The following is a 26,636-nucleotide window of genomic DNA, read 5'->3' on the forward strand; positions in this document are numbered from 1 at the left end:
GCCTTTGACTCCCAAGGTGCACCTTTGAAGGCCCTTCAAATAAATACCCTCTTTATTCTCTTAATCATATGTAGCCTCTGTTGTCAGGTAGCCATTTCAAGGCATCACCATGTGCCCCAGAGAGTACTTCCTCAATTCTGAATGTTGATTTTCAAATTTTTACCCTCAAAGTGTATTCCCAATACTGGAATCACAAAAGTGTTTCTTCAAAATCCCTTCTGTGCTGCAGACGGTGTTCTCCCTTGCAGGGTGGATTCCACAAATCCAGTCGGTTCTGGGAGAAAGACAGAATTGTAAAGTAGTGTATGTGTAGCAAAAAAACCCTGAATAAAAATTCATATTCTTTGGAAATAAGAAACTATAGAAAGATTAAACTAAATGAACTTTGATATTCTTATAAGCATTTCATAATTTCGCTGCAATTATTTTCTAAATCTATGGGGACAAATCTTTATCTGTGGTTTGCTCCATGTTTGTTTTGTTGTACTTTCATTTCAGATCATAGTATACTGTTATGCAATCAAGAAAAAAACCCATGTCAGTCATTTATATATTAGACTGAAAAATCCCGCAGACAAGGAATTTTATTTAACTGTTTACCTTATTTTATTTACATTTATAATTTATTTTTGCATTCACTTGTGATCTATATATGCAAGAAAAGTAAGACATTTATAGAATGATTTTACTGCATCATGCAGGAAAAGTCTGTTTTGCAGAATTTTGTAGGACCTAAGATGCAATAACCTTCAAAATATTCTCCCTCACAACTGGTTTGAAAGATGAGGTTTAAGTGGGATTTTACTTCTCTGGGGCCAAGAATACAGTATTAAACTCCATATGTATCCTAACATTGATTCTCAGGCCAAGCTGTTCACTCTTCAGGCATTCTATTAAACACTGAAATTCCAACTGAGTTGAGAAAGCAATTGTTTTACTAAAGTGTACATTAAATTTCATATTTCTATACCTTATCTTCAAGAGTGCCTGAAGTTTCATAGAGAATCTATAGGGGCCTTAGAAAAGAAATTTAAGATTTTACTGTTCTAGATGAAGGAAAATAAGGGAAATACATATGATTGCAGTAAGATCTAAATGTTGATTAATTTTATTTAATTGTGTCTGAATGCATATTTCACACTGGAACTTTCTCATCCTCATGCCTGAGATCTATTATCCAGTTTTAAGTCAAAAACCAGTACAAGTGAAAAAGAAATTAGAAACAATCTGTGCAGGGGTATTAACTGCTTCAGTATAATTTGGTTTGGCTTGCATGGAGGAAAACACTAGATTTCTGCTATTTGTGGTATCAAATGTCTGTGTTAAGCAAACAGTGTTTTTCCAGATAGAGATTAAAAGTCTTTTAGACTGCACTTAACATTATACACTCCATACTGAATTCCAGCAAAGGGGATGCTATTTCTGTCAGGATTGCTGAGTTTGATCTGATTACCTGCTACCTACAATCTCTCCTTTGGAGAATGAGAATTTCACTTTATTTTAGGCATCTAAGATAAGATAGTGCCTAGAAAATTAACTTAATATATCTATATAGCAATTAGAGAGTGGGAGAGGTCTCCAGAGGTGATTCAGACACACCTTGGGATCTTTGTTGCTCTTTGCTATACAGAGATCCCAGGATTCATAATTTTTCTGTTGCTGTGCTGCTTGAGAGCCGACAAGCAAGAGGCCTGTTGCAGGGTTAGGTAAACTCTTGCTTGAATGACTTGGTCATGCCGTGCTAAAACAATTGGTGCTTCTTGACCAGCAGAAAGTATAGATTTCCCAATACCTCCCTTGGGCAGCTGCTTATGTGATATTCACCATTAAGCTGCTCCCTTTCATATGTACTGAAGATTTTGGGCTGAGGAAACAACGACAGGAGTATTTTATCCCACATTGCATATACCAATATGGTATGGAGTACAAAACTACAATCTGGACAACTGAATTTCATGTTCTGTCCTGAGAACTAGCACACATCTTTCCCCACTGACATTTTATCTTCTGGTGATCACTACCAGTAGAAAAGATGATTGATTGCCTTTGCCATAGTAGCCCTACGCTGCACCTGCTTGTTTTGCAATCATTTGGGGTGGACAAATTCAACCTATCCATGCTGATGATGAGGTCTGCAGTACTATCTGCAGATCCTCACTGATGTGTTATCCACATCAATCACATTCCCAAAGTCACAGTGTCCTTTTGTCCAACAGACACGTCTCAGTTGGAGGTGGTGTGACAGCCTAGAATGCACCAATAGGCTCTACATGCTCTGACCATCTTGTGATTACGAGATGGTTCTTTCTGTGCAATCCCTCTCTGCAGCCTCCCCTGCAACCTCACAAGATTCTGCTCTTTTTTCTTCATCTGTTTCTTAGAGTATAGCTGTTCCTGGAGGAGCCTGATCCAGGGTAACACAGCTGCACTATATCAGACCCCACCTTGAACACAGCTAGCTGTCAGAGGGATGGGACTTGATGGGATTTATATCACCATGCATTACCAGTAAAATATTTCCTCCATTTATTTTGATGGTAGGGTTTTCATTCATTTTGCAGGCTGTTACAGATGCACCGTAGAAAAAACAAATATGCTACACTTGTCCTGAACTCAAAACACACCAGATTATTTGCATCCATAGTGCTAAAAGTGCCAGTGGGTGTCATCAGCCACACCATATTCTGTCTGTCTGTCTGTGAGATCTGCACAAACACTTTAAGAACACATTTGACAGACACGAAGCCAGTTCCCTTCTAGTGCTGGCATCCCTCTGCACGAGGGAAAATGTGCAAAGAGGGCCACAGTCTCCTGAGAATGAGAGAAAAGACATTTAACATAAAAATATTTAAAACAATTGACCAAGAATCTGTTTAAAAGGCCACTTCAGCCTGAAAATAAAGAGCAAGCCAACCTGGGCATAAGTTAAAAGATGAGGCATTATGCCAGAAAAGAATAGACAGTCTGCCTTGATTATAACTTAAAGTCAGTTACTCCATTAAAAAAACTTCATGTGCAGAAGGAATCCAAACGTTAAATTTGCAGAAAGAAGAGCCGGAAACCCAAGGTGTGAATCTCCTCACTCAGTGTAAGATGGAAGTAAAGCAGGCTTGATTCTAGTTTCCACTGATAAGTAGTAGTGGGGACCACTCAGGTATGCTACAAATGCTGGAAGTGCAAGAACTGGGAGCCTTTCCTGGTTCATTGTTACCATACTGAGGTGTGATGGGCGATTAGCTGCTGCTCAGTTTCTGGCTAGTTTTTCTGGGATGATCTCCTATCTGCTAGTGGTGTCCACTGTCAGACAACAAAGCCTGTGCCTTACACAGCTGCTCCCCTCAGGAAAGGTAGCTAAGCACATCCGGCTTCTGCAGCAGCTGGAGAGGTGGGGCACAGCAAGAATCCCTACCACTATATTTATAATACAAGTTTCCTTCTTTGGATTCTTCTCTCCATAGGCCTTATTTGGTACCCAGGAGGACATGCCAGACTACTTTCTGTGGATGTTTTGCAAATGAATTCCTGGGGCTGTGGTCTGAGCTGCACGGCTGGTGTGGAATCATGTAATCATTATGGTTGGAAAAGACCTCTAAGATCACCAAGTTCAACCATCAACTGTTTTATTACACAATTTCAAAACCCTAGAAAACAGTGAGCTCTCTACATGCAAATATTGGGGGGACTACTTCATGGGGAGGAATGGTTCACATCTATGTTTTCTGTAGAAGCTAAAAAGAAACTGTCATTTACAAAGCATTTATATGTCAAAAGAAACACTTTGTATGCCTAACTGACATCTTTTGAATTTAAGCAGTTAAAGAATTGTCTCAGAGGAATGATAAAAGCAATAAACTGAATTGACAGATCCATCTGTCCATTTGTAATTTCACTGAATGTTGCACTGTTAGAGTATGCATAGTTGTTGTGGTCCTGCATGCAGGATTCTGTAGAAGAGTTTGATATTATTGTGATTGCAGAGGACCTTTCCTTGTACCCCCTCTGAATTTAACACATATTTTACTGTGGACCTGGAAAGAAACAATGAAGATAGTTTATTACATTCAGAGCTTGCTTCAAACTGAATTTCAGCATCTACCATAGGTGAATAAATCATAAGGCTGGGAAAACAAAGGTAGAATAATAAGACAGTAATATTCATTGCTACTTCCATAAATGGTGTCAGCTGTAGAAAATGTTGAACCTGACTCTTGCTTGGCTAGAGGACACATTTTTTTAACAGATCCTTTGGATTATGCTGTTCAAATTTCAGAATAATATGTATACCTCATGGATCTGTTCTTCTTTTAGCGAGATTAATGCATTTCTTGTTTTAGTGAGCATCTAGGCATGACAAGATGTTATAGTATTGAAAAGATGTCAAACTTTCCCTGTATTGTTTTTGTTAGGCTTACTAAGACATAAATATTTAATTTCTTGTGTAAATTTGAGCTGATGTCTTCAGAAATACTGCCAATGGCTGCAATTTGATTCAAGATTTGCTAATCAGCAGAATGTTAACTCTTACAGACAGATGTATTTAAGTTAGAAACTGAAAATAAACCTGTATTTTTTGAGAGACTTTCTGGTGTTGGAACTGAGCTATCCTCTCAAATTACTTTAAAGAAGTAAGAATCAATTTAAGAGGAAAAGTTCTCCCCAAAGCAATTTTTTTTCAACTATTATCTAATTATGCTTGTAAGTCTTTCTCACTTGCGGTCACTTTCATAAAATTTTGGTTGTCTTGTCTTCCTTTTTCATTGGTATATCTGAATTATGATCTTCCAGTTTATAAATGAGAGCATTTCATTTTTTTCAGTTTTAGAACAAATGTAATATATGGGAACAGCATTCTGCTACTGATTTTGCCCATCAAAAAAACCCTTCCAGGCTTCTGCAAAAGAGATTGTTAACTAGATCACTGTCTCAGGTGTCTGCCATAATTCATGTCTCCAGGTACTTCTTCCTTTTCCTTTTGCTCCCAAGCATAATAATTATATGGAGAATTTCAGTGGTTTATGTGCCGCTTGCTCGCTGGAAATTACTGTTAAATGGATTATAACTATTTGTTTGAAATTTGACCATATTTTGGTCTTATATGGAGAACATATGGTGATTATATTTTACTTGACAGCATAAGGATATGAATGTTTTATTTCACCTTTTCTCTTCAAAGGCTCAGGTTGAGAAATGCCAACAGATAATGTCTGTTGTCTTGCTTGACTCTCCAAAATTTTCAGGCACATCTTTGAAAACCCTTGCTGAATGTAAACTTTTGAAGGTCAGCATTGAAGGTTACTATAATGATCAAATAATTGTTAGTATAATGTATTTTTTAAATTCATTCAGATAATTTGGAATAAATCTTTCAGCTGATTTCAGTGGGTATTTGGATCATGCCCTTAATGTATGTCAGATGTGCAACTTGAACCTTAAATATTTCAACAGAGAATAACCAAATTACTGATCTAAGTTTCAAGTTGATGAGTAACTGCTGCCCATACATCAGGCACATTCATGTAGCTGATTGCCAGAAGATTAGAGAACCTGGTCTTAAGATGACTTCATCATTGAAGCATATCCTTGTACTGAATATGGCAGACTGCACAAGGTACTAGATCACATCAGATTTCTGTAACCATTGCCAAGGGATTGTAGTAAAGTTAATTATACTTTTAGTAAGTTCTGTTAACACATCTTTCATTTTTAAAAAGGAAATTCTTATAATGTAAGTGTAGCTATCTTAATATTTTGAAAAATATTTTATACATACAGTTTTTTGTTCCTGTATCATGTTTTTAAAAATCTGTTCATTATTACTCCAAGCAAAAAAATTAGCTGTAGATGTAGTATCACTTAATAGCCATGGCATATTATAGTGCTGGAATGTGACTATGAAGAAGAAGAATATGATAACTGAAGACAATTCCATTGTCACAATTCTCTTGAAACTTGGATATTATTTAATTTTGTAAATATTGAAGTAATACTTTATAAATGTCTAATACTAAGATATAAATAAAACTGCCAAATTTTACAATTACCAAGAAAACATTGTAATGTATGTTATGAGGAAGAATATATTTTATGTAAAACCTTGTTTTCCACTTAAGGTGTGTTATGTATAAGTAGAAACAAAGACAAATGAAAGTAGTTTCAAAGCTGCACATTTGATCCCTGTTTTGTGGCACAGTGATGGAATCAAGGATGAGAGAGAACAGAGAAGGCAAAGCCTACAAACATTTCAGGATTAGCAGACCTATTAAATAATACAAAGAAGCTGGATTTGCTGTTGATCCTAAAGTTTCTGACACCATGAGAAGTTTTAGGGATTCTGCTTTAAAGTGTAACAAAAACACTTTTTGTGCCTGTTGATGTATAAAAATCTGGTAATACTGCCTGAAGGAGCACTGAAAAGTGCTGGAGCAATACCATGTTGGTAGTTTAGCTGAGTAGGTGGGACAGCTGCCTGCATTTTCTGGTTTAACATTTATCAGGCTGGGTTTTCCAGTCTGTCAGCCAAATCATGGGCTGTGAATGTGTTTGCACGTGTCTACTGCTTCTACTGCTAAAGAATGGCTGAATTATCCTAACAAAGCTTTTTAAGCACTAGTATAGGTATTGTAGAGCTCTGCACTTATTTTATTGCTTTTCCAGACACTTTCAAATGTTTCAGCATTAGCAAAGTTACAGATTTTAACACATCTAGACTCATGTGGTGGGTTGACCCTGGGCTCCAGGCACCCACCAAAGCTGCTCTACCACCTCAGCTGGACAGACAGAGAAAACACAGCCAAGGGTTTGTGAGTCAAAATAAGGACAGGGAGAGATCAGTCCCCAGTTACCATCACAGGCAAACCAGACCTGACTTGGAGGAAGAAATTAATTTATTTCCAGTCAGATCAGATTAGGGTAATAAGAAATAAAACCAACCTTAAAACACCTTCACCCCACCTTTCTTCCTGGGCTCAGCTTCATCCCTGAATTCTCTGCCTCCTCCCCTCAGTGGTACAGGGGGATGGGGGAATGGGGATTGCAAATCTACCAATTCAGAAATCTTAGATTATAGGAAGTGACTACATATGAAAACTGAGGAAAGAAAATTATCAGATCATGATTATTAGAATTAGGAGATGTGAGTAAAAACGTGTCTGAAAATGGATACAGGCAATGTAGTGGCTCACCCCCCTGGCATATTATTCTAGTTGAAGAATGTTACCCCATGTTTGATAAAGCAGCATATGGCCTGTGTTCTCACACAGTTGATCAGCTGTATATTTATGGCTTGATTATTTAAAAAGTTATAATGTGGTCATTTCAGCCCTCAAGCTCAGTGTGGTTACAGAATAAATACTTTTTAAATTCAGTTTACTTTATTGCCAGGCTCAGCATTCCTTATGGACTTTATGGAAGTTAGTTATTCTGAAGTTACATTTCTTAAATGTATCTGTCCTCTTGAATGGAAAACAACTGCACTGTGAAATAACACCAAAACTGCCACAGTGGTTGAATTATTGTAGGGTGACTTTATGAATTCTAGCTTCTTCTGTAGCTTGTGGTCAGACAATGAGGCCCTGTTCAGGTTATCAGTTTATTAGTAGTGCTGGGACTTTGGGATTTGCAGTGATTCTCTGTGCTGAAACAAACTGTACAAGCCAAAATATGATTCTGTCCTACAGAATTCTGGGATTAATTTTTTATTCATCAGGGAACACAAAAGAAATACTGGGAATGCATTGAAAAGCTGGTTTTACAGTAATGTTAAACATACCAGAGATATGAACTGTATTGAAACACCCAAGCTGTAGTCAGGTCTCCAAATCTCTCAACTTGGCTGAAAGCTTTTCTATCTACTTCATTTTTTACAGCCTCTGTGTATAAGTTAGCCATGTGCAAGACATGCAATTGATTGAGTGAGACTCACTGAGGAAGGACTCACGTTAACTCTTCATGCAGGGTACAGAGCAGCTACTGCACACAAATGCTACCAATGACTTTTGCTGCTGCTGTGCTAGAAGACCATTTTTTCTTAAAATTATTTCAGTCCCTTAAATTAAAAGATATATTAGTACAACTATTACTCTGAAATGTTTAAACGTGTTCTGGTTCTTTCTAGATTTGTTTTCCAGCCTCTGACTGTTGGAAAGGTGATCATTTCTGAGTGCTGGAACTAATGGAAGTTCTCATAATCTCCAACAGACTTTTTTCCAGAAATTTCAGTTTTTCAGCCATTCCAAGGAGCAGCATCTTTCTAATTGAGCTATTAATTATTCTGACTCTTCTAGGGGTTTAAAGGTCTATTTTAAAAATACCATCATTAATTTTTGCTTAGCTATAACATTTGCTGCTGAACACAAATTGTGTATTGACTTGTATGGAGTAGGAAAAGTAGTGAGTATAAATATTGCCTATATTTCTCTTTTAGGGTCAGTGATGGATGTGTAAGGCCATTTGTACAAGGTTTTTCAGGAGCTAAGCTACGAGAGCTGAGTGTTAGCTCCAACAGAGGCACTGCTCTCCACTGTGGTCTAGAAAACAATTGCTTGTGAAAGAACTACTAATAAGGTATCTTCAATATGTCAAACTGCTGAAACTGGAAAGCAAAAAAAAAAAACATGGAGGGGAGTCAAGTTAAAAATTGGCAGATCCTGCCTTGTGAACGCTGTTTCTTTTACTTTTGGGACAAACTCTTTGCACTGAACACAGAAATCTAAGAGAATCCTTGTCGAGAAAACTTTCCATAGAGAATATTCACTCGGTCACTGTCCAAACACAATTCTGACCAAGAACCTCATTATTTGGCTTTAACACAGAGTTTGTAAAAAAAAAAAAAAAAAAAAAAAATTGAAAAAAAATTAGAATGCCTTTATCTTTTTTGTAGGCCAGTGTGTATTAAAAAATTAAGCTAAATAAACAGGGTTGGGGAATCCAAGAAGACTTCACTTAATGTGCTCCTTTAAAATATCACAAAATTGCATCTGAATGAAATGTATGCTGCCTTGAATTTAGTCCCACAATGTTACAACAAAAATGTTTTCTTTCTCTTTGCCTGCCACAGCTAGTCTTTTAAAATGCTGTGCTGCTTCTTACTCTAGTTTTCACATAGCACAACCCATGACCTCGGCAACAAGCCAAGCTTTTTTTGCTTATACTGTGTTGCTAAGGCTTTCAGTTTTCTCTCTCCCACAAGACAGATAAATTAGCTCAGAAATTGACCACTTTAATTTTTGCAATTTCTGACTCCTGGTACTAGGAAAAAACTTGTGGGTTTTGCTGTTTGCTGTATTTAAGTATGTAAATTCATGCACATATAAAATAAATGTATTAAATACATTTCCTAGTCTTAAAACATTACTTGATGAAAGAAAATCTATCAGTCTGCTCTGTAACAAGCTACTGTTTGTATGCTTTGACTTCATATTTTACATTTTATTAGCATATAGAGGAAGTCATACTAGGATCTCTTTCAACTTAGACTTTCTAAGTATTGGTTTAAAAATGCAACAGAGAACACCATGTTTCATGTGCAGTAATCAACACCCATATGCTGTATTGATTAAAGAAATATTGTAAGGCTCATGTGCTTTCCAGCAGTCTGTGCAGTGGATCTCTCTTGCTTTTCCTGTCTTGCTGTTTAGTGTTTAAAACTCAGAAGGTGTAACTTAAATTTGCAATACACAAGAGAATTTTCCTCTCTGTTTTTTCAAATGACAGCAGAATCATTCTGCCCATCAAAGCAGAGCAGAATTTATTGCAATAAGGATGATATATACTTATAGGAAGGATAGGGGAGAAAAGATACAGTAGAGTGATATTTTCTTATATACTTGTGTCTCAGGTATGACTGACAATCAAAATGGAAGTTCTTCCCCAGTGTTGGTGCCTTTCTCTTCTATTGCTTCGTACTCTTCCTAACAATGCCCAAAAAGTGAATGTTCCTTTTGCAATCTGTTTTTCATTCAGGGAATTTGTTGCATTTGGGTGAAATATATTGAACAAATATTAAAGAAATTAATTTTAAAAATCCTAAATCGACACCCCCCCCCAAACAGTAATTAAAATATAGTGCTAATAAAAAATTCATTAAAAGTCTAATGTTTGGAGAAGTTTATATATTTATCCTGAGTCTACTACTCAACTGAAAATTGTAAATTGAATAACAGTAATTATTGCATATGTTCAGATTTTGCATAGATATTTTGATATTGCATAGAACATTGTGCATTTTGCATGAATAAAACATGCCTAGGGAAAATTGTGAACACTAGCTAGAATAAGGGAATAAGGTAAATAATTCATGTCATGTTTAAGTTGTGTGTGTGATAAGTGTCTTGCTAAATAAGACCATTCATTAACAAAATCAAATATGCAATGAAAAGGAAGTGAACTTCAAGCATATGAGAAACTGGTGACATAATGAAGTTTCTGTACTTTTCTCATTAGGCCTTTGACTATATTGCTCTTACTCTCAGAAAATACACAACATTAAATTAAAAACCCACACAAGTACATTTTAAACATTAATTTTTTCACTCTGTTATTTTAGCATTCATCCTTTTGCATTCCAGAAAATATGTCCTTCTTTATTCAAAAAAAATTTTTTTTAAACAACTCACGCTTTTTAAGTCTCAGTAACATTTTTTGATAGTGGGAAGAACATCTGGTTTTGTCATTCTTGAAGTACTAGAAATTAGTTTCTTAAAATTATAAAAAACTTAAAAGAATCTTAGAAATCAGAAGATTTGCAACTTGAAGACAACATTTCTTTAAAAAAAAAGCAACAATGCAATGACAAAGATGTTGAGTTCTTTGAAAAAAGTTTAACATCTTTGAGAAAGTTCCCTTTTTTCCTAGCTACCCTTCCATCCCACATTGTTTTGCCTCACATTTTACTCCTCTAAATTCCTTGCAATAAGGACTATAGGGTTTTAAATTGAGTATGGTGCATGTGCCCATGAATGCAGATATAATGTTACAAAAAATTTTAGATATTGTAAAATTATTTACAATATATGCAAGGGGTCTGAGCTTCTATTACCAAGATGGTAACATGAGCACTTACGACCAAAATCTGTCTGTCTCATGAAAGCACAGTCACTGGAACTGCTTCCATGAGTTAGAGAAGCAGTTTTAGTCAGAAGTTTTATTCTCACACTCTCCATATTTTTGTTAAAATGTCTTGAATTTTCCTCAATGTCTACATGAAAAAGCTCTGGCAGCTTTGCTCCGAGTGAGTGTGAGAGCCTGCAGCTGCCCAGCTTCCCTCATTCCAACACAAGCTGCTGATGCATATGGCCTGGACCACCCATATTCCTGGGACATTAGAAAAGTAATTAAGTATAAAAGTGTCAGGATATTTGAAGAAAATGTCTTCAATCAAGCAGGATTTAGACAGAAAAACATAGCAAAGAATAATAAAAGAAACTTAGTTGACTCCTGAGTTACATAAAGCATCCAGCAACAAAACCAGTAGATGCCCTGACAAAGGCTCAGGAAAGCTTAATATCAGCAGTGAGTTACATGCAGTGTAATAATGAGGAAGAAAAAAAAAATAGCCTGAAACATAAAAAATAGGTAAAATACTTTAAAAATGGGAAGAACCCTGAAACACTTTTGAAATCCATGATAAAAAGGATGTACAAAGTACTCAGAGAAATATTGTCTGCTTCTGCACTTTCTTCTGCAATGACTGTCATGCACAAAATTTTCTCTTGTAATAATCTAAGGCCCCATTCTCTCTTCGGGCTGAATTGCTGCTGTGTGTGTAGTTACTATTTAAAGTTGAGGATGCTTTGTAATCACTGGGCACTCCACAGTAGAGGTTATATGAATATGTAAACACTTAGCTCCATTTTCATTTTTATGTGTTAATGATCTTCACATCCTGACTGGTCCTGAAGACCAGGCTGCAACATAAATGGTTACTAATACTTCAATAATGAGTTTCTAAATAGGGGGAAAAAACCCCACCCAAACAAAAGGGGCATTTTGACTTTCCATAATTATCTAGAGGAATTTTTTAGCACTCTTAGTGGGATTCTGAATCTGCAGTGAATCGAATCCATAGCGTGGCTTTGCTTTTTGGTCTGTTAGAAAATTAGGCCAGTAGGACTGAGGAATAGCCTTGTAAAGGTTAAGAAAAATATATCATTGTGTCTAACCGATACAACCAGCTACAGACTGCAAAGGAATTAGTTGCTTTTGATTTCCAAAGGAAAGGATATGACAAATCCCACACATTCCCAAGACAGAGAAAATAAAAAGTTAAAGTATATTAAAGTGGGCTCCAAATTCCAGTTTGCTTAGGAGAATGAAGAAAGAGAGAATTTAATCTGGAGACTTAGAAACTTAATGCTGCATAAAAATAGGAAATACTAAACCAGAGTAATTGTGATCAATGCCAGATGTGCCAGCACCTGGAGTCCCAATGCAAATCAACTGGAATTAAAAGTGCTTAGCAATGCTGAAAATCGGGCTTGATATTTTTACAGGATACTTTGTTGCAATGTAATCCCTGTCATCTGGACTGTCTCAAGAAACATTGGCAATCGTAGTTTGTAAACTATGATCTGGTCTAAGCACAAATGGTGTTAGGTATAGAAATTAAATGTTATGGCATGCGTTATACAGGGGGATTTCTGCACTGCAAGAGAAAAAAGTCCCTACAGCTCCTGAAAACAGATCTGACCCACCTTTATATTAGCTCAGATATTAGAAACAGTACAGCTATGTTTGCGTAAGAACTTACCCATTTTCCAGGAGGTTTTTACTATGTGAATCTGAACTTTGTTCTGCCACATAGGTGTTGTTAATGACAAAATGAATCTGCATGGGAGGAATTGCATTCTTCTCTTCTAGTGTTCAATCCATGACACTGGTGCCTGACTGTGGCTAATCTGTGCAGAAATCTGTGCATTTTAGAGGATAAACTGAGTCATTTAATAGTAAATGGTTCAGACATAGATGGTGGAAGACACCTCTCAAGAGCTGTCTTCCAGGACTGGAGTCACTTTGGGGTCAATCTGTTTGGTTTGGAGTATGAACAGGAAGCAATATCTGTATATCTCTGGAACACAAAGATACATTACAGATGCTGACCTTGAAGGTTGCAAAGAGATATGTGAACAGAAATCTCAGAAGAAGTTGGAAATACCCTAGCACATGGTTATTGTTAGTGAGAGACAGTACACTCATTGCAATCTGCAGTAGAAAGGCAGAGATTTTCAGCATGAGACTATAAATAATGAAGAGTTGTTCTTTAGTATGTCATAGCCTCAGGTGGCTTTTGTCTCTAGCAAATGAAGACTCTCACCAACTGGTACAGTCAATACTCATTTTCTCACCTACAGAAACTATGGTGAAATAATAAATGATGTTCTGCAAATGTCTGTTTGCCTTATAAGTAACTGAAAAAGAACAAAAATGTAAAAGTTACTTGAAAAAACCAGCTGTTACAGATGATTAAGAAGTTTCTTTTTAAGTTGTTTTCAAAATGGAAATGATAATATATATGTTATAGAAGAGATGCTGGCCAAAGTCTTCCCTTTCTCCATAGCAATGGAAGATTCATCCAAGATACAGGAATGATTTATTTACACTGAAGGGGAAATATGTTTTTGGAGAGTGGTTGATCTGAGAGTGGGTCATCCTAGTCTGTGTGTTGCATGGTATTTGTTTTGCCAGCATCTGTTTCCAGGAGTTCCAATATGATAGCTCCAACCATATCTTCCATAAATGTCAGGAGGTTTAGTATAGAAGATGGAATTTTCTAGAAATAGGTCAATACCCTGGATGGGGATCCCTGACCTTATATATCAGGAAGTCTAATAAAATTAGTGATAATTGACTCCTTTTTATCTATGTTAGATACAAAAATAATAGTTAAAAATTTCATATGGATTAAACTTCCTGTATAGAGCTTGTTTCAAGAGGTTTCTTTTTGGAAACATGAAAGTTTCATAGTTTTTCTATGTAATACACAATTCCAAATTATATTTCTTATCTTCCAAGTCTTCACTCTTTCCCTTCTTAAATCTGTAATTTTAAATGAAATGCCTCAATGTAGGTGAAAAATTGATTTTCATTGATAAAAAATAGTTGTTCTGTGATTCAATGTCACTTTAGTCATATAAAATGATTATAAATTAATTTTGAAGTCATAGCAGCATTAGTTGTTGTGTAGCAAAAAAGTCTTTATTATATTCTTTACTATTTCATTAGCAAGTGCACTAAAGTGGTGCCACTTTTAAGTAAAGAAAAACACAAGAAGAAATTATTTCCTTGAGATCATACCTATCAGACCATCAGTCTTTGATGTAAGGAATTCAAGTTCTGGCATAAACCCATTTTAGGTTTATGCACATAGCTATTTTATTGTCTTTAACAGGAGTGCTCTGGTCAACAAAAATTTGAAATCTGTAGATTTTCACTAAGCTGTTGAAAGTAACTCTCACTACATAACTGCGTCTGCTGAGAAAAATGCAAACTCTCCATGTTTTCATAAGTAGCCAGGATTGGAAATCTCTTTTGTTGTTCCATTTTTTGTTTCTATTCAGCTTGTGACATTTCAGGAATCTGCAAAATTTGAACTCCAGCCACACTCTTCCAGCATTATCATTACAGTGTCCACATCTGGATTCCAGACACTATCTACGTGTGCTTATTTTTTTAGGATGATACTTTCTCTCTGCCTACAATTAGGCAGTGCTGTTCACTGCATAATTTTAAATAATTTATTAACCATATGGAATAAAGTGGTAACTTTGTTTTCCAGTAAAGTTTACTTTATTGATATGAAGTACAGAGATATTCTGCTGTGATTATCAGAAAGAATTTTACAAGATCAACAATTAATTCTCCTTTAGACTAGAGCATTTAGTATCAGAACATTGTTCAGTTTCCTGGTGTACAAGCAGTAAAATCACAAAGTATCTTTAGATCCTTTTGAACTCCTGAAATGGAAATTTTTCAAAGTTTTCACCTCCTTATTGTCTTGAATATGGGTGTTGTTCATACAGTTTTGAGTGTGACTGCACCATTTCAAATGTTGTCTTGTGCCATAGCTGTAGCCATAAAGCCCTTAATGGTAAGGCAGCACTTTTCAGATATTTGGTCTTAGCAAACAGTATGGGAAATAAACACTAGTAGGTAACTTTACAGTAGTAGAAAGAACCATCCGTCTTGTTAGGAATTTATATCCAAATGAGAGCACTTATTTTTTTGTAACTGAGAATCGTTCCTAACTATATATAACAGAAATGATTAAATCATGTATTTTTAATGGTATCAGTTTCGTGCCCATAAACAGTTGCAGATCATAAGGCTGCAGGTACAGCCAATGCCATCACATAATCCCAGTCTTCAGCTTCTACATTTTTTCCACTATAAATCTTCAACATCCATCATTTTATAGCCATATATTGTAAAAATGAGTCAGTTGTTGTACCACAAGGGCTGCATCTGGATTGAATCTTGTTGTCCAATATACACGCCAGGCAACTTGCTTCTTTAGGAATAATTCTGACTTGTCTTTCATGAATGTTCTGTGTAAAGTTCCATGTTTTTAATAATGACCAAGTATGTACATCTTGTGCACCTCATGGAACATTGTGTGGTGCCAGTGTTGCTGCTCTCAGAGGAGAATATTCATTTCTGCATTGTGCCATGCTTATGGCTAAGAAGCTATTTCAGGCGTCTCATTGCACAGAGGAAGTTAAAAAAAAGACTGTCAAAAAGAAGTGTTTCTGCTTTCCTTGTGTGCCAAATGAATTTGAACTTTTTGAGGAAGAAAGCAGCAGCAGGGAGCACATGTAGGAGTTGCAGAAGCCCTGTTTTCATGGATCTGGGGAAGGCAGGAGAAAGAAGAAGAGATATGGAGTAATTCGAAACAAAATGACAAGTCCTTTTTCGTAAACTGAATCTAAAGGTATGATTTTATGGAAAAATTGCAGAGTAATCCCATTGTAATACTGTTGCCTGTTCCCAGGCATTATAACAGTATGTAAACACTTATGAGACCCCACATGTTGAAAATAGGATCCTTGTTCATTCATAACTCAGACAATGCTCACTTATTGAGCAGCAATTTAGTATTTGATCTTTTCATTGATGTTTTTGTGTGTCCTCAGGCCTATTTATACAGAATGAAAGATGTGCAGTTAAGTTAGAAAATTACATTTTCTTCATATGGCATTTGATTTTTTATAGTGTCTAAATGTTTTGCAAACATCATTTACCTTCAGAACCTCTTCTGTTATTTTCTCTATAGACATGGAACCAGGGATACAGAGATGAAGAGAGCAAACAGCTCCAACTCTTTTGATTGCAAATATAATTTGAGTGCTATTCGCAAAACTATGTAGGGGTTGACTTAAGAGTAAATTCAGAACCTAACTTTGAAGGATATTTTAAATATATATGTAGACAAGCTATGCTAGTAAAAACAAGATAAACATATCTAACAGGCATTGAAATCTTGGCTTCGGCTTGTGTAACATACCCTAGCTGAGAATGTAGTGATTAAGCCATCACATCTGAGGCCTAATTCTGGAAGGAGTGGAGTTTCTCTTGCACATGGATAAAAAACATTTAGTTGCTGGGTGTAGAATGTTTCTGTATTATAGGTGAAAAACAGCCCATAAATCTAAGATTGGAATAGGAAGGGTAGAGAAGCCAATTAATATAAATTCTGAATTTTCCACTCTAACCAATCCTAGGTTCAAACATTGACACTCTAATATTTTTAAAATAAAACAAGGACCCAAAGCCCAAGAAGCACTGCCTTGATATAGCTGTACATGAGACGAAAAGAAAAAGGAAACCAGAGTGAGGATACAGATTAAAAATTTAGAAGTACAATCTATGAAACAAATTTCAGATTTGATAAGTTTCTTTCAGTCTGTTTAGGTAAGACTTGTGAAAATTGCACAGAAACACATAATCTTTTGTCATAACAAAAAGAATATTTTCCAGTGATCAGCCCTATGTTATTGTGCAAGTTCCTGTTTTACATAAGGAAAAATTAGCTGTGTGTTAGTGGCAATAGTTTCCGCAGAGGTGATTTTCTCAGAATGATAAATATATAAAATTTGTGCATAATAAATACATGCATTTTAGTGTCTCTGTGTGTGTACACATTTTATTTATCCACGTGGTCCTTAATATGTTTACCTCAGGACTAATTCTTTGAAAAGCTTCATGTAATCAGTGGTTTTTATTCAATCTACTATGTGAATTTCCTTCTTTTCCCTGTAGAGGTAGAATTGGTATTCCAGTAAATGACAAATTACTCTGGCCTTAGGCTGAAATTAGCAGGCCTGGAAGCTAGCTCCGTGACAAATTTAAGGCATCTCCCCATGTTTTGAGGCTGGACACGACAGAATAGGAGAGATTCTGACTGACATTAAAGCTCTGGTAGAGCAGACTGTCCTGTGATCCTCATGTCGTGGGGCTGTCAGGTGAAGAAACACAATTTTAGGCATCTCTTTTCAAGATGTTTCCAGAGAAGGCTTCAATAGAAGGCCTAACTTCCCCTTCTTTTTGTAGGCCTAGAAGTGATGGTTTTCAGGCTTGCAAAAGATTCAGGCTGAAAGGTAAAAAAAAGTTTCAGAGTGCAAAGGAGAGAAGTGTATTTTAAAAATCTATGTGACCTTTCACAGGAATTCCATTGTTATTTTCCAAGACTATCTGATTACAGGGCTTATGAAAAAGCTAATATCTGAGTTATAAAGGTGCTGAAATTGAAGTCAGTAGGATCTGTAGATGTTTATTCACTCTAAAAACTGGGATAGTAACTGTAGTCTACCAGTATCACAGTTAACTGGCCTGAACTCCACAGAGCAAATCAGAACCCAGAACTCTCAAGTGACAGTCCTGAAGTGCTTACCCATTCCCATCCAAGAAAATAATGTGATTTATACAGACACAGTTTTCTGTTCAGAAGAAAAAGAAAATGAAAAAGAAAAAAGAGAAAGAAAAAGAAAAAAGAGAAAGAAAAAGAGAAAGAGAAAGAAAAAGAAAAAGAGAAAGAGAAAGAAAAAAAGAAAGAGAAAGAGAAAGAAAAAGAAAAAGAGAAAGAAAAAAAGAGAAAGAAAAAGAGAAAGAAAAAGAGAAAGAGAAAGAAAAAGAGAAAGAAAAAGAAAAGAGAAAGAAAAAGAAAAAAAAAGAAAAAGGTTTTATGCACAAAAAAAGGGCATTTGCAGCCAGTAGTAGAATGAATGTATTTGGGCCTGGTTCTCTAAGCAAAAAAAGTTTAGTTTCTGGGTTGTGCTCAATTTAAACAACCCAAATTCAACATGTTTTAATAATATAGTAGAACTTACATAAATGTTAGTTTAATGAATCCACAGTATAATATATTAGCAATGGAAAATAGCCCCTTAATGCATCTCTTCTTTTTCTAGCAACATTCCCGGTCAACAGCTGAATGTCTTCACTACTAATGAAGGGTACCTAGAGAACTGAAGTGTCTGCAGTGGATCAAAGGACTGATGTACACGTATTGTAATTGAGTTCTGCAAGGACACAGAATACCTGGAACACTGCCATGTCTCCTGCTGCCCTCAGCTGACAGATGAAGCTGTGAAAACGATGGCATTGCACTGCCACAGAGTAAAATCTGTCAACAAAGTGAGTTGCCCAAAGGTAGGTATAAGAAATAGGGTGATAGTTCTGGGATTGGTATTGCAAAGTATTACTTACTATTTCATCCAGAAATTTGATTCAGCTGCTTTTCTGTGAGTTTTGAGACTTGGCTCTTGAGAGTATTTGGCATTTTTCTAATGACTGCAGTTACAGTACAACAGTGTCCATGCTGTATCAGGTAAAAGTTTGTCTCTCCAAGGGTTGATGTCTAAAGAAGGGTGAAGAGAGAAGAGCTTTTAGTGATACTTCCTGCAAATACTCTCTCAGGTTCTGGTGTTTTGGGTGCTTCCAAAGGATTGTGGCTTTGTTTAAATTACTCTTGATTAAATTATTCTTGATATTTTTTTCATGCTTGTTTTTTTCCAGTGCTTTTTCTGAACCCAGGTAAAGCATAAGCTGAGGCATTAGAACTTAATACCTGTGTCTTTACATGGCAGGGCAGTGGCTACTTTGAAATAGCAGAGAGGCCTAAAAGCTGGAGCACTCAGTGTTGAAATGAAATTATTTAGATTAATGTTCATCTGTAGTGAAACTTAGTTCCTCTTTACCATGAGCTTCTATTACAGCATTTTTGCTTCTTGTATTTTCTGTATCACTTCTTTTTGACTAAAGCCTTGCATCTTAATTATGCTTTTGTTGTATCTGAATGTGTGTTCCCTTTTGAAATTATTGCTCTTATGAAAGCCTATATCCCTTCCCTGCACCTTCTGACTTAATAGCTCTGACTTTCATGCACTTAATTATTTATGTGGCTTTAATTATTTTTTTAACAGCAAAACCAAATACTTGCTTCATTTTGAAAATAAGCTTGCAAATGTAATTCTTAAAATGCTGATTTCATTTTTTGTTTAAATTTCATGGGAGAAATTGTAATGCAGCTTCCATCACTATCACATGGCAATGAACAAGTTTATTACTACTTCTGGAAATGTTAATCTTGAAGTATCCTTTAAAATTTTGCCACTCATTGAAACAGTTACCCCCTTTTTTCCCCACTGAAGTGCTCATGTCCTGTTTCCTTCCACAATAAGTCTGCAGCCATCACTTGTCCCTGCCTTCCTCCTCACCAACACTCATCTCCATAACCCTTGACTATTCTTTCAGTCCTCCATACATCCCCTCATTCCCTGCAGTGGCTGAACATAGCCCCTGCACAACTAATTTGAGATTATTTTGCTGACTAATTAGCCAGCCCTAAATTTAGATATTCTCTGGTCGAGTTGTTTGCCTTCCAAATGTACGTAAGTTTCTCAGCCTCTATGCCAAAACTCACTGGCTGTGTTTCAGATCTGACAGGCCACTCTCCATCTTACCACTAGCACTTGGTTTACATCTTACAGATACCTACAGAACATGATTAATTATAATACACATGAGCCTTAATCTCCTGCATCCTTTGGTTTTAGATAGATATTAAGCTATTTTTTCCACAATGACAGTGGTAATAGAAGTTGTGCATGAAGATCTTCCCAAAGTATTTGAAGTTAGGTAGTGGTGTAACCAGTCCCGTGTGCCATGCTCCCCACAACACGTTATATACCAACACAGGAAAACAAAACAAACACCATAAAATGTCAGTAAATACATTTAGGCTGGCAGTTGGGAGATTTTTGGGTTATCACAGCAGTGAATTGTGAAAAAATTCTTATCACAGCAGTGAATTGTGAAGCTTTCTGGGAAGGGACATGGGAAAAACTATTAAGGAATGTTAGTACGGCTCTTGGTGAGGGAATGGACTGGGTCATATTTTGCAGTTCCTGCAAATGGGAACAATGAGTCAACTCAGTGACCTAATAATCCCTTTCCAACACTTTGTTCCTAGATGGTATCTTTTCCTTAAACAGTTATAAAGCCAATCTGTTAAATGCTAATACCCTACTATTTTCAGAAAAGAACATCTTCCACATAAACCTACCCATAAGTTTACAAGTCTTTTTTTGACTTGGATCCAGCTTGCAGCTCCATAAAATGAGATGAGTACACCTGTGGATGTTAAAGCTAATGGGTCTTACAAATCCTTTGGCAATCTGTAGTGTAAATTGAGGGTATCCAGCTGCTAAGTAAAGAAATATTTTCCACTCAGAAACTGTTTAAAAATGGTCAGGAGATTAAAGTCAAAATGAACCTGTTCCAAAGGATATATGTTAAAGTGTCCTGCAACATTTGATATATTACATTCAAGAAAAAGAATTTTAAAAACCATAGGAAGATAACATGGGAAACAAATAATATAGAAATACAAGTACATTTAGAATATTTTGAATGTGCTATGCAGGTTACTCTAAAATTAGAAGTTTATCACTTTAATCCTATATACTGGGGCAAATCAAATGTCTTTCAAGAAACTCCAGTGACTTCAGTGGAAGTGCTGTGAGTCTCCATGTCATGGTTCTGTATACCTAGGGCAGGTAAAAGTCATTTTGCAAATGCTGATTCTATAAAATATTCAGCAGTACTGTTCTGTGTTGGGGAAGATGAAACAGGAAAGCCTTGGAAATGTGATTGCCTGACAAAAGATTTTGGGAATATGAAAACTACAGGCAACATCGAAATGAAAGCCACTTTTGAAATATCAGGTCTTAGTTACTGAACAACTAGAAAACAATGGTATGGCCAACTGAAGTAATCCCCTCTTGATGGAACAATACCCTCTGCTTGCAAACAGGTCCAAGGGTCAGAGCAGACCCTACTAGCTCAGCAGAAGGGGTCCAAAGAGTAGTTTTTAGAAGTTAAGATGTAACACTCTATGGTAATATAAGAACTCTTATAGGCTGTATGTAAATGCTATAGGATTTGTATCTTGTATTAGATTGGTTAGTGACAATTAGAATATTCAGTACAGAAGATGATTTATTGTATTGTAACCAGGACTTCGGACATTCCTCACTTCCACTTCTATTCTTGCTCTTACTCTTGCTCTTACACTCTCTCTCTCTCACCCGTTTACTCTCTTGCTCTCTTGGGCCTGCTCAGAGCTGAGTCTACCAGCTCTGAGCAGTGCCCCAATACCCAAGCCTTTTACAATAAACCGGCTGTGTCCCAAGACCTGCCTATAGAGATCTCTCGTCTCCATCCGTCACCGTCTACGTCCGGCCGTCCCGACTGGACCCCCAGAACCCCCTTAACCTACAGTCTGGCGCCCACCGTGATTGCCGAACCCACACCCAGCACCTGCAGCCTGGCACACAACGTGATTGAACGCCCGGTTCAGCCTTCTCCATCTGTAGGACTTTTCTCCATGGACGGTAACTAAAAGACCAGTTATAGCCACCTAGAACGTGTCGTGAGCACGGCATACCGATGCTGCGCATCGTAATAGCTGGAGCTCTGTAATTCTGCTGAGGCAGCCTTCGAGCACGGGGTTTACCTGGAGCTCTTGGAGGGAATTGCCTGGCAGTCCTCGAGCACAGGCCGCCACTGCTGCGCAGCGGCCCCCTGGAGCTCTTTGAGGAGGTCTGCCGTATCACCCCTCGAGCACGGACACGCTGCTAAGCAGTACTGACCGGAGCTCTGCGGAGGGAAATCTGCCGCACGCCCCGAGCACAGGCGAGTAGTGCTGAGCACCGCCCGCACTGGAGCTCAGTGCGGACCTACCCGTGAGGTCCTGAGCACGGAAAGCCGTTGCCAAGCGACGCCTGAAACCGGAGCTCTGGGAAAGGACCGAAAAGCGGCGTCCTGAGTGCTGAGTGGAGTGCCTGGCCAGCCCCCCACGACAGACATCTGAGTAAGGACGCTGCTCCTGCGACATCACCTAAGTGAGTATCATACTGGTCTAAAAAATGGGACAAACCCACTCTGCCCATGACAGAGATCTCTATAAGCAACTTAAGCATTTACTTATAAGCTCTGGTCCTAGTCAGTTGCCTAAACACGAGCTAAAAAATCTTTTAGAATGGACCCGACTTAATTTCCCAAATGCTGACCGTTCAGCCGTCTTTACAAGAGACTTTTGGGACACAGTTGGAGTTAAGCTCTTTAATAATATCTCCTACCGGGATATGGCAGCTGCACAGCTGCTCCCAGCTTGCAGAGCGCTGGTAGAGCTGTTTGCTGCGGTGGCGCCGCCCGCAGCAGTCACCCCGCCGAGCCTGGTTCCAGCTGCGAGTCCGCCCCTTGCCGTCGCGAGCCCGCAGCGGAGCACGGCCCCCGCCCCTCCGCCGGACCCCGTGGCTCCGATACCCGCGGTCCGCCTGACGCGCGCCGCCCCGCCCCCTGCGCTCGCGGCCCCCGCGCCCGTTACCCCGGCCCCAGCCACCCCACCGGACCCTACGGCCCCTCCCGCCCCTCCCGCCATCCCGTTCCTCCCCGCTGCCCCATCCCCCGCGGCCCCCGCCTTCAGTGCCAGCGTCTCCGCGGCCCCGCCCCTTGCCCCTGCCCCTCTGTGCCCCCCCCCCGGTTCCGTCACCGCGGCTCCACCCCCCCCTGCTGCCGTCATTGCTACCCCACCCCCCGCTGCTGACATCATGGTGGCCCCGCCCCCCGGCGGTACCCCGGCGGGGCCAGCGCCTACCCCCCTGCTACCTACGGGTGTTACCCCTCCCCCAGCCGCGCCGGTTATGGCCATGGCTACCATTATAGCCGGCCCCCCCCAAAACCAAGCGGCGACCCTTCTTCCAGCCCCCCAGGTCCCCCCCCCCCACACGGCGCCGATGATAGCCATTGTTCCATCCGCGTCCGCCGCTGCTGCGTCTTCACAGTCCCCTGCCGCTCCCGAAACACTAGTGCCTACAGCGCCGGCCACGGCTGTCCTGCTGTCTCCGGCACCCCCTGTGCACGTTACCGCAGGAACCCTACCCCCCCACCCTGCCGTTCAAGCGCGCACAGCACGCCCCGAGCGGTCCCCCGGCCCCGTGGCGGCACAGCAGCCGCCTGTGTCTACTCCCGCTCCTCCTGCCGTTTCTGTGCGGTTCCCCAATCCCGGCACACCATCGCTTGCGCTGGGAGCGCCCCAGCTCCGCGAGCCACTTGATGCCGGTGCCGCGCTGCCTGCACGGATGTCTGCAGTCTCCCCCGTACCTGCCCCTGCTCCAGCTACGTCTCCCGGCACTGCAGCCCCGTCTCCCGCGGCACCACCACCCACCCCAGCCCAGCCTACAAGCTTCCAGCAGCAGCACGCCGCCATCCAGCCACCAGCCCTCCTGCCTCCCGCGACCGCAGCCCCAGCCCCTGGTTCTGCAGTCCTGCCATCTTTCGCTCCGCCCGAACCGCCCGCCACACGGACTGCTGCCCTTACAGCCTACCGCGCGGACCTGATGACGCAACACGCGCATGCGCCATTGCTGCAACTCCCGGACCAGTGGTATCAGTCCGCTCAGACTTCTCCAACCTCAGCACCGCTCCCGGGACCAGCCGCGCATCCTCCCGCGACTCCGCCGCGCAGCTCCACCCCGCCTCCTCGCCCGCCGCCACCGAGATCGGCTGCACCACTCCCGAACTCTGCCGTTCCATCGCTGCCCCTGCCGGGTCCCATCCCCGCGCCGCAGCCGCCCCCGCCGGGGTCCCCCGACACCGTACAGCCGTATCCCTCCGCGCAGCGCAGCCTTGCCTCAGAAGCCGCGAGCAGGGGGGGAACCGAGAGCAATAATGCAGCTCCAGTGGCAGGGGAGACGGAGAGCCCCTCTGCCGGAGCTGATGCTTTAAATCTAACACAAGTAAACTCTGAAAAGCAGCCAGATTTGTTTGCAATAAGCCCCAGAGTCCCGCCGGCAAGCGGCGGGGATCTTGCAACCCAGAAAGAGAAAACGAGTTCTGAAAGTTTGTCAGCACTACCTTCTGAATCAAAAAATCCTCCAAAGTGCTCAGATTATTCTAAATTAACAGATTGCCATGAAATAAGACCCCAAATCTATAAAGATGAAAGTCTTAGTCTATTAACTAAGCCTGTGATAGCTAGCCAACAGCCTGACAGTCCTAAAATGTGGGCTCCCATCTCCACTCTCCAAATTAAAGAACTAAAAAGTGCTGTAAGATACAGTGGCATTTGCTCACCGTATCTTAAACAACTGCCAAAAAGTACCCTAAAAGGAACACATCAAACTTTAAAACGCATTTTAAATCAACAGAAAAGGGGAAAAGCCCAGGCTACACCTCAAAGAAGGTTGAATAAAGCCTTGTATGTTTTTAATTTCTTGAACAGCTCTGCAGAAGAGCCTGATCCCCCCATCTATAGACATTTCCTAAACAACAAAAAAGCAAAACTGAAAGAGCACCCTCCAGTTTTAATTAAGAATTTAGCATCAGGAAAAATAGAAAGACCTTATGATCTTATAATGTGGGGAAAGGGATTTGCATGTCTCTCCACAGGTGAAGGAACCAAGTGGATTCCAGCAAAGAACGTGAAGCTGTACCACGCATCAAAGCCCACTGTCTGTTCCACACCAGCCAGTGACCCCGCGAGTAGGAGCCGAGAAGCCGGCACTGAAATGTGAACTCGGCAGAACCACTGAGAGAAGATTGTCTGCCAGAAACAGCTTGAGAAAAGAATGGAGTTTTAGCATTATTTGTGTAGATGCATGTTGCTTTTAACCTTTTGTTTTTGTTTTTATAATGAAGCTTTACCTGTAAATCAACCAAAGACAAAACCTAAGGGACCTAGCTAACCAAATTACAACAGATAACTCGTCTTGGCTAGACAGTTTGTTTGATGGTTGGAGCTTTGCACCCTGGCTAAGGGAACTCTGTAAAATAGGCTTGATTATTCTAGTAGTAATAATTATAGTTTTAGTAGCAGTACCTTGTATACTTCAGTGTGTGCAAAAAATAATGAGTAAGACTATGTCTAATATCTTAATTGTCCGTCGAAAAGGGGGAGATGTTGGGGAAGATGAAACAGGAAAGCCTTGGAAATGTGATTGCCTGACAAAAGATTTTGGGAATATGAAAACTACAGGCAACATCGAAATGAAAGCCACTTTTGAAATATCAGGTCTTAGTTACTGAACAACTAGAAAACAATGGTATGGCCAACTGAAGTAATCCCCTCTTGATGGAACAATACCCTCTGCTTGCAAACAGGTCCAAGGGTCAGAGCAGACCCTACTAGCTCAGCAGAAGGGGTCCAAAGAGTAGTTTTTAGAAGTTAAGATGTAACACTCTATGGTAATATAAGAACTCTTATAGGCTGTATGTAAATGCTATAGGATTTGTATCTTGTATTAGATTGGTTAGTGACAATTAGAATATTCAGTACAGAAGATGATTTATTGTATTGTAACCAGGACTTCGGACATTCCTCACTTCCACTTCTATTCTTGCTCTTACTCTTGCTCTTACACTCTCTCTCTCTCACCCGTTTACTCTCTTGCTCTCTTGGGCCTGCTCAGAGCTGAGTCTACCAGCTCTGAGCAGTGCCCCAATACCCAAGCCTTTTACAATAAACCGGCTGTGTCCCAAGACCTGCCTATAGAGATCTCTCGTCTCCATCCGTCACCGTCTACGTCCGGCCGTCCCGACTGGACCCCCAGAACCCCCTTAACCTACAGTTCTGAGCCTTATTCAGGGAATGAGCCTGATTCAAGGGTATTCTTATTTCATAGGAAAAAAATGAAGTTGCTGTGGGAAATATTCTACACATGAAAAAATACAGCAATAACTGAAAATAAATCTCTGGTTAAATGAACTGGCTTTTTAAATAGCTAAGTTCCAAAGACACAATAGAATGAACAATGAATTCGGTCATTCAGTCCTCTAAAGGGAATAGGATCAAGAGGATGACAAATGTAGATTTTTCTAAATGCATCTGATACCCATTACTGACTTCAGAGTCAGCAATTTCTTTTTTTTTTAATAAGAATATTAATCTACTTGATATTATTTTAATCTATTTATTAATCTATTGCAGACCTTAATATTGAGCATATAAATAGAACTGGAATAAGCAAAGCACGTCTACATTCCTCTGCATACCAGGAGGACTATCATGAGATAGTGCGCTAACTTTTTGTTCCACAACCCCAGGTTCCAGCTTTATCTTGCCTCCTTGTCCCTTTTAGGTTCTC

The 26,636-nt window shown here is 39.4% G+C and overlaps 1 protein-coding gene across 1 annotated transcript in view; it reads left to right on the plus strand.

The window, feature by feature from the left end:
• FBXL13 (F-box and leucine rich repeat protein 13) overlaps positions 1–26,636 on the plus strand; it is a 72,725-nt gene that overhangs the window by 34,733 nt on the left and 11,356 nt on the right. The window contains 5 exon segments of the mRNA XM_048301890.1: positions 4,450–4,541; positions 5,174–5,291; positions 5,446–5,608; positions 8,423–8,542; positions 18,495–18,639. Coding sequence (XP_048157847.1) covers positions 4,450–4,541; positions 5,174–5,291; positions 5,446–5,608; positions 8,423–8,542; positions 18,495–18,639 — 638 coding nt within the window.

The sequence above is a fragment of the Corvus hawaiiensis genome, chromosome 4 (genome assembly GCF_020740725.1).
Source record: "Corvus hawaiiensis isolate bCorHaw1 chromosome 4, bCorHaw1.pri.cur, whole genome shotgun sequence".
In the NCBI taxonomy this organism is placed as follows: Eukaryota; Metazoa; Chordata; class Aves; order Passeriformes; family Corvidae; genus Corvus; species Corvus hawaiiensis.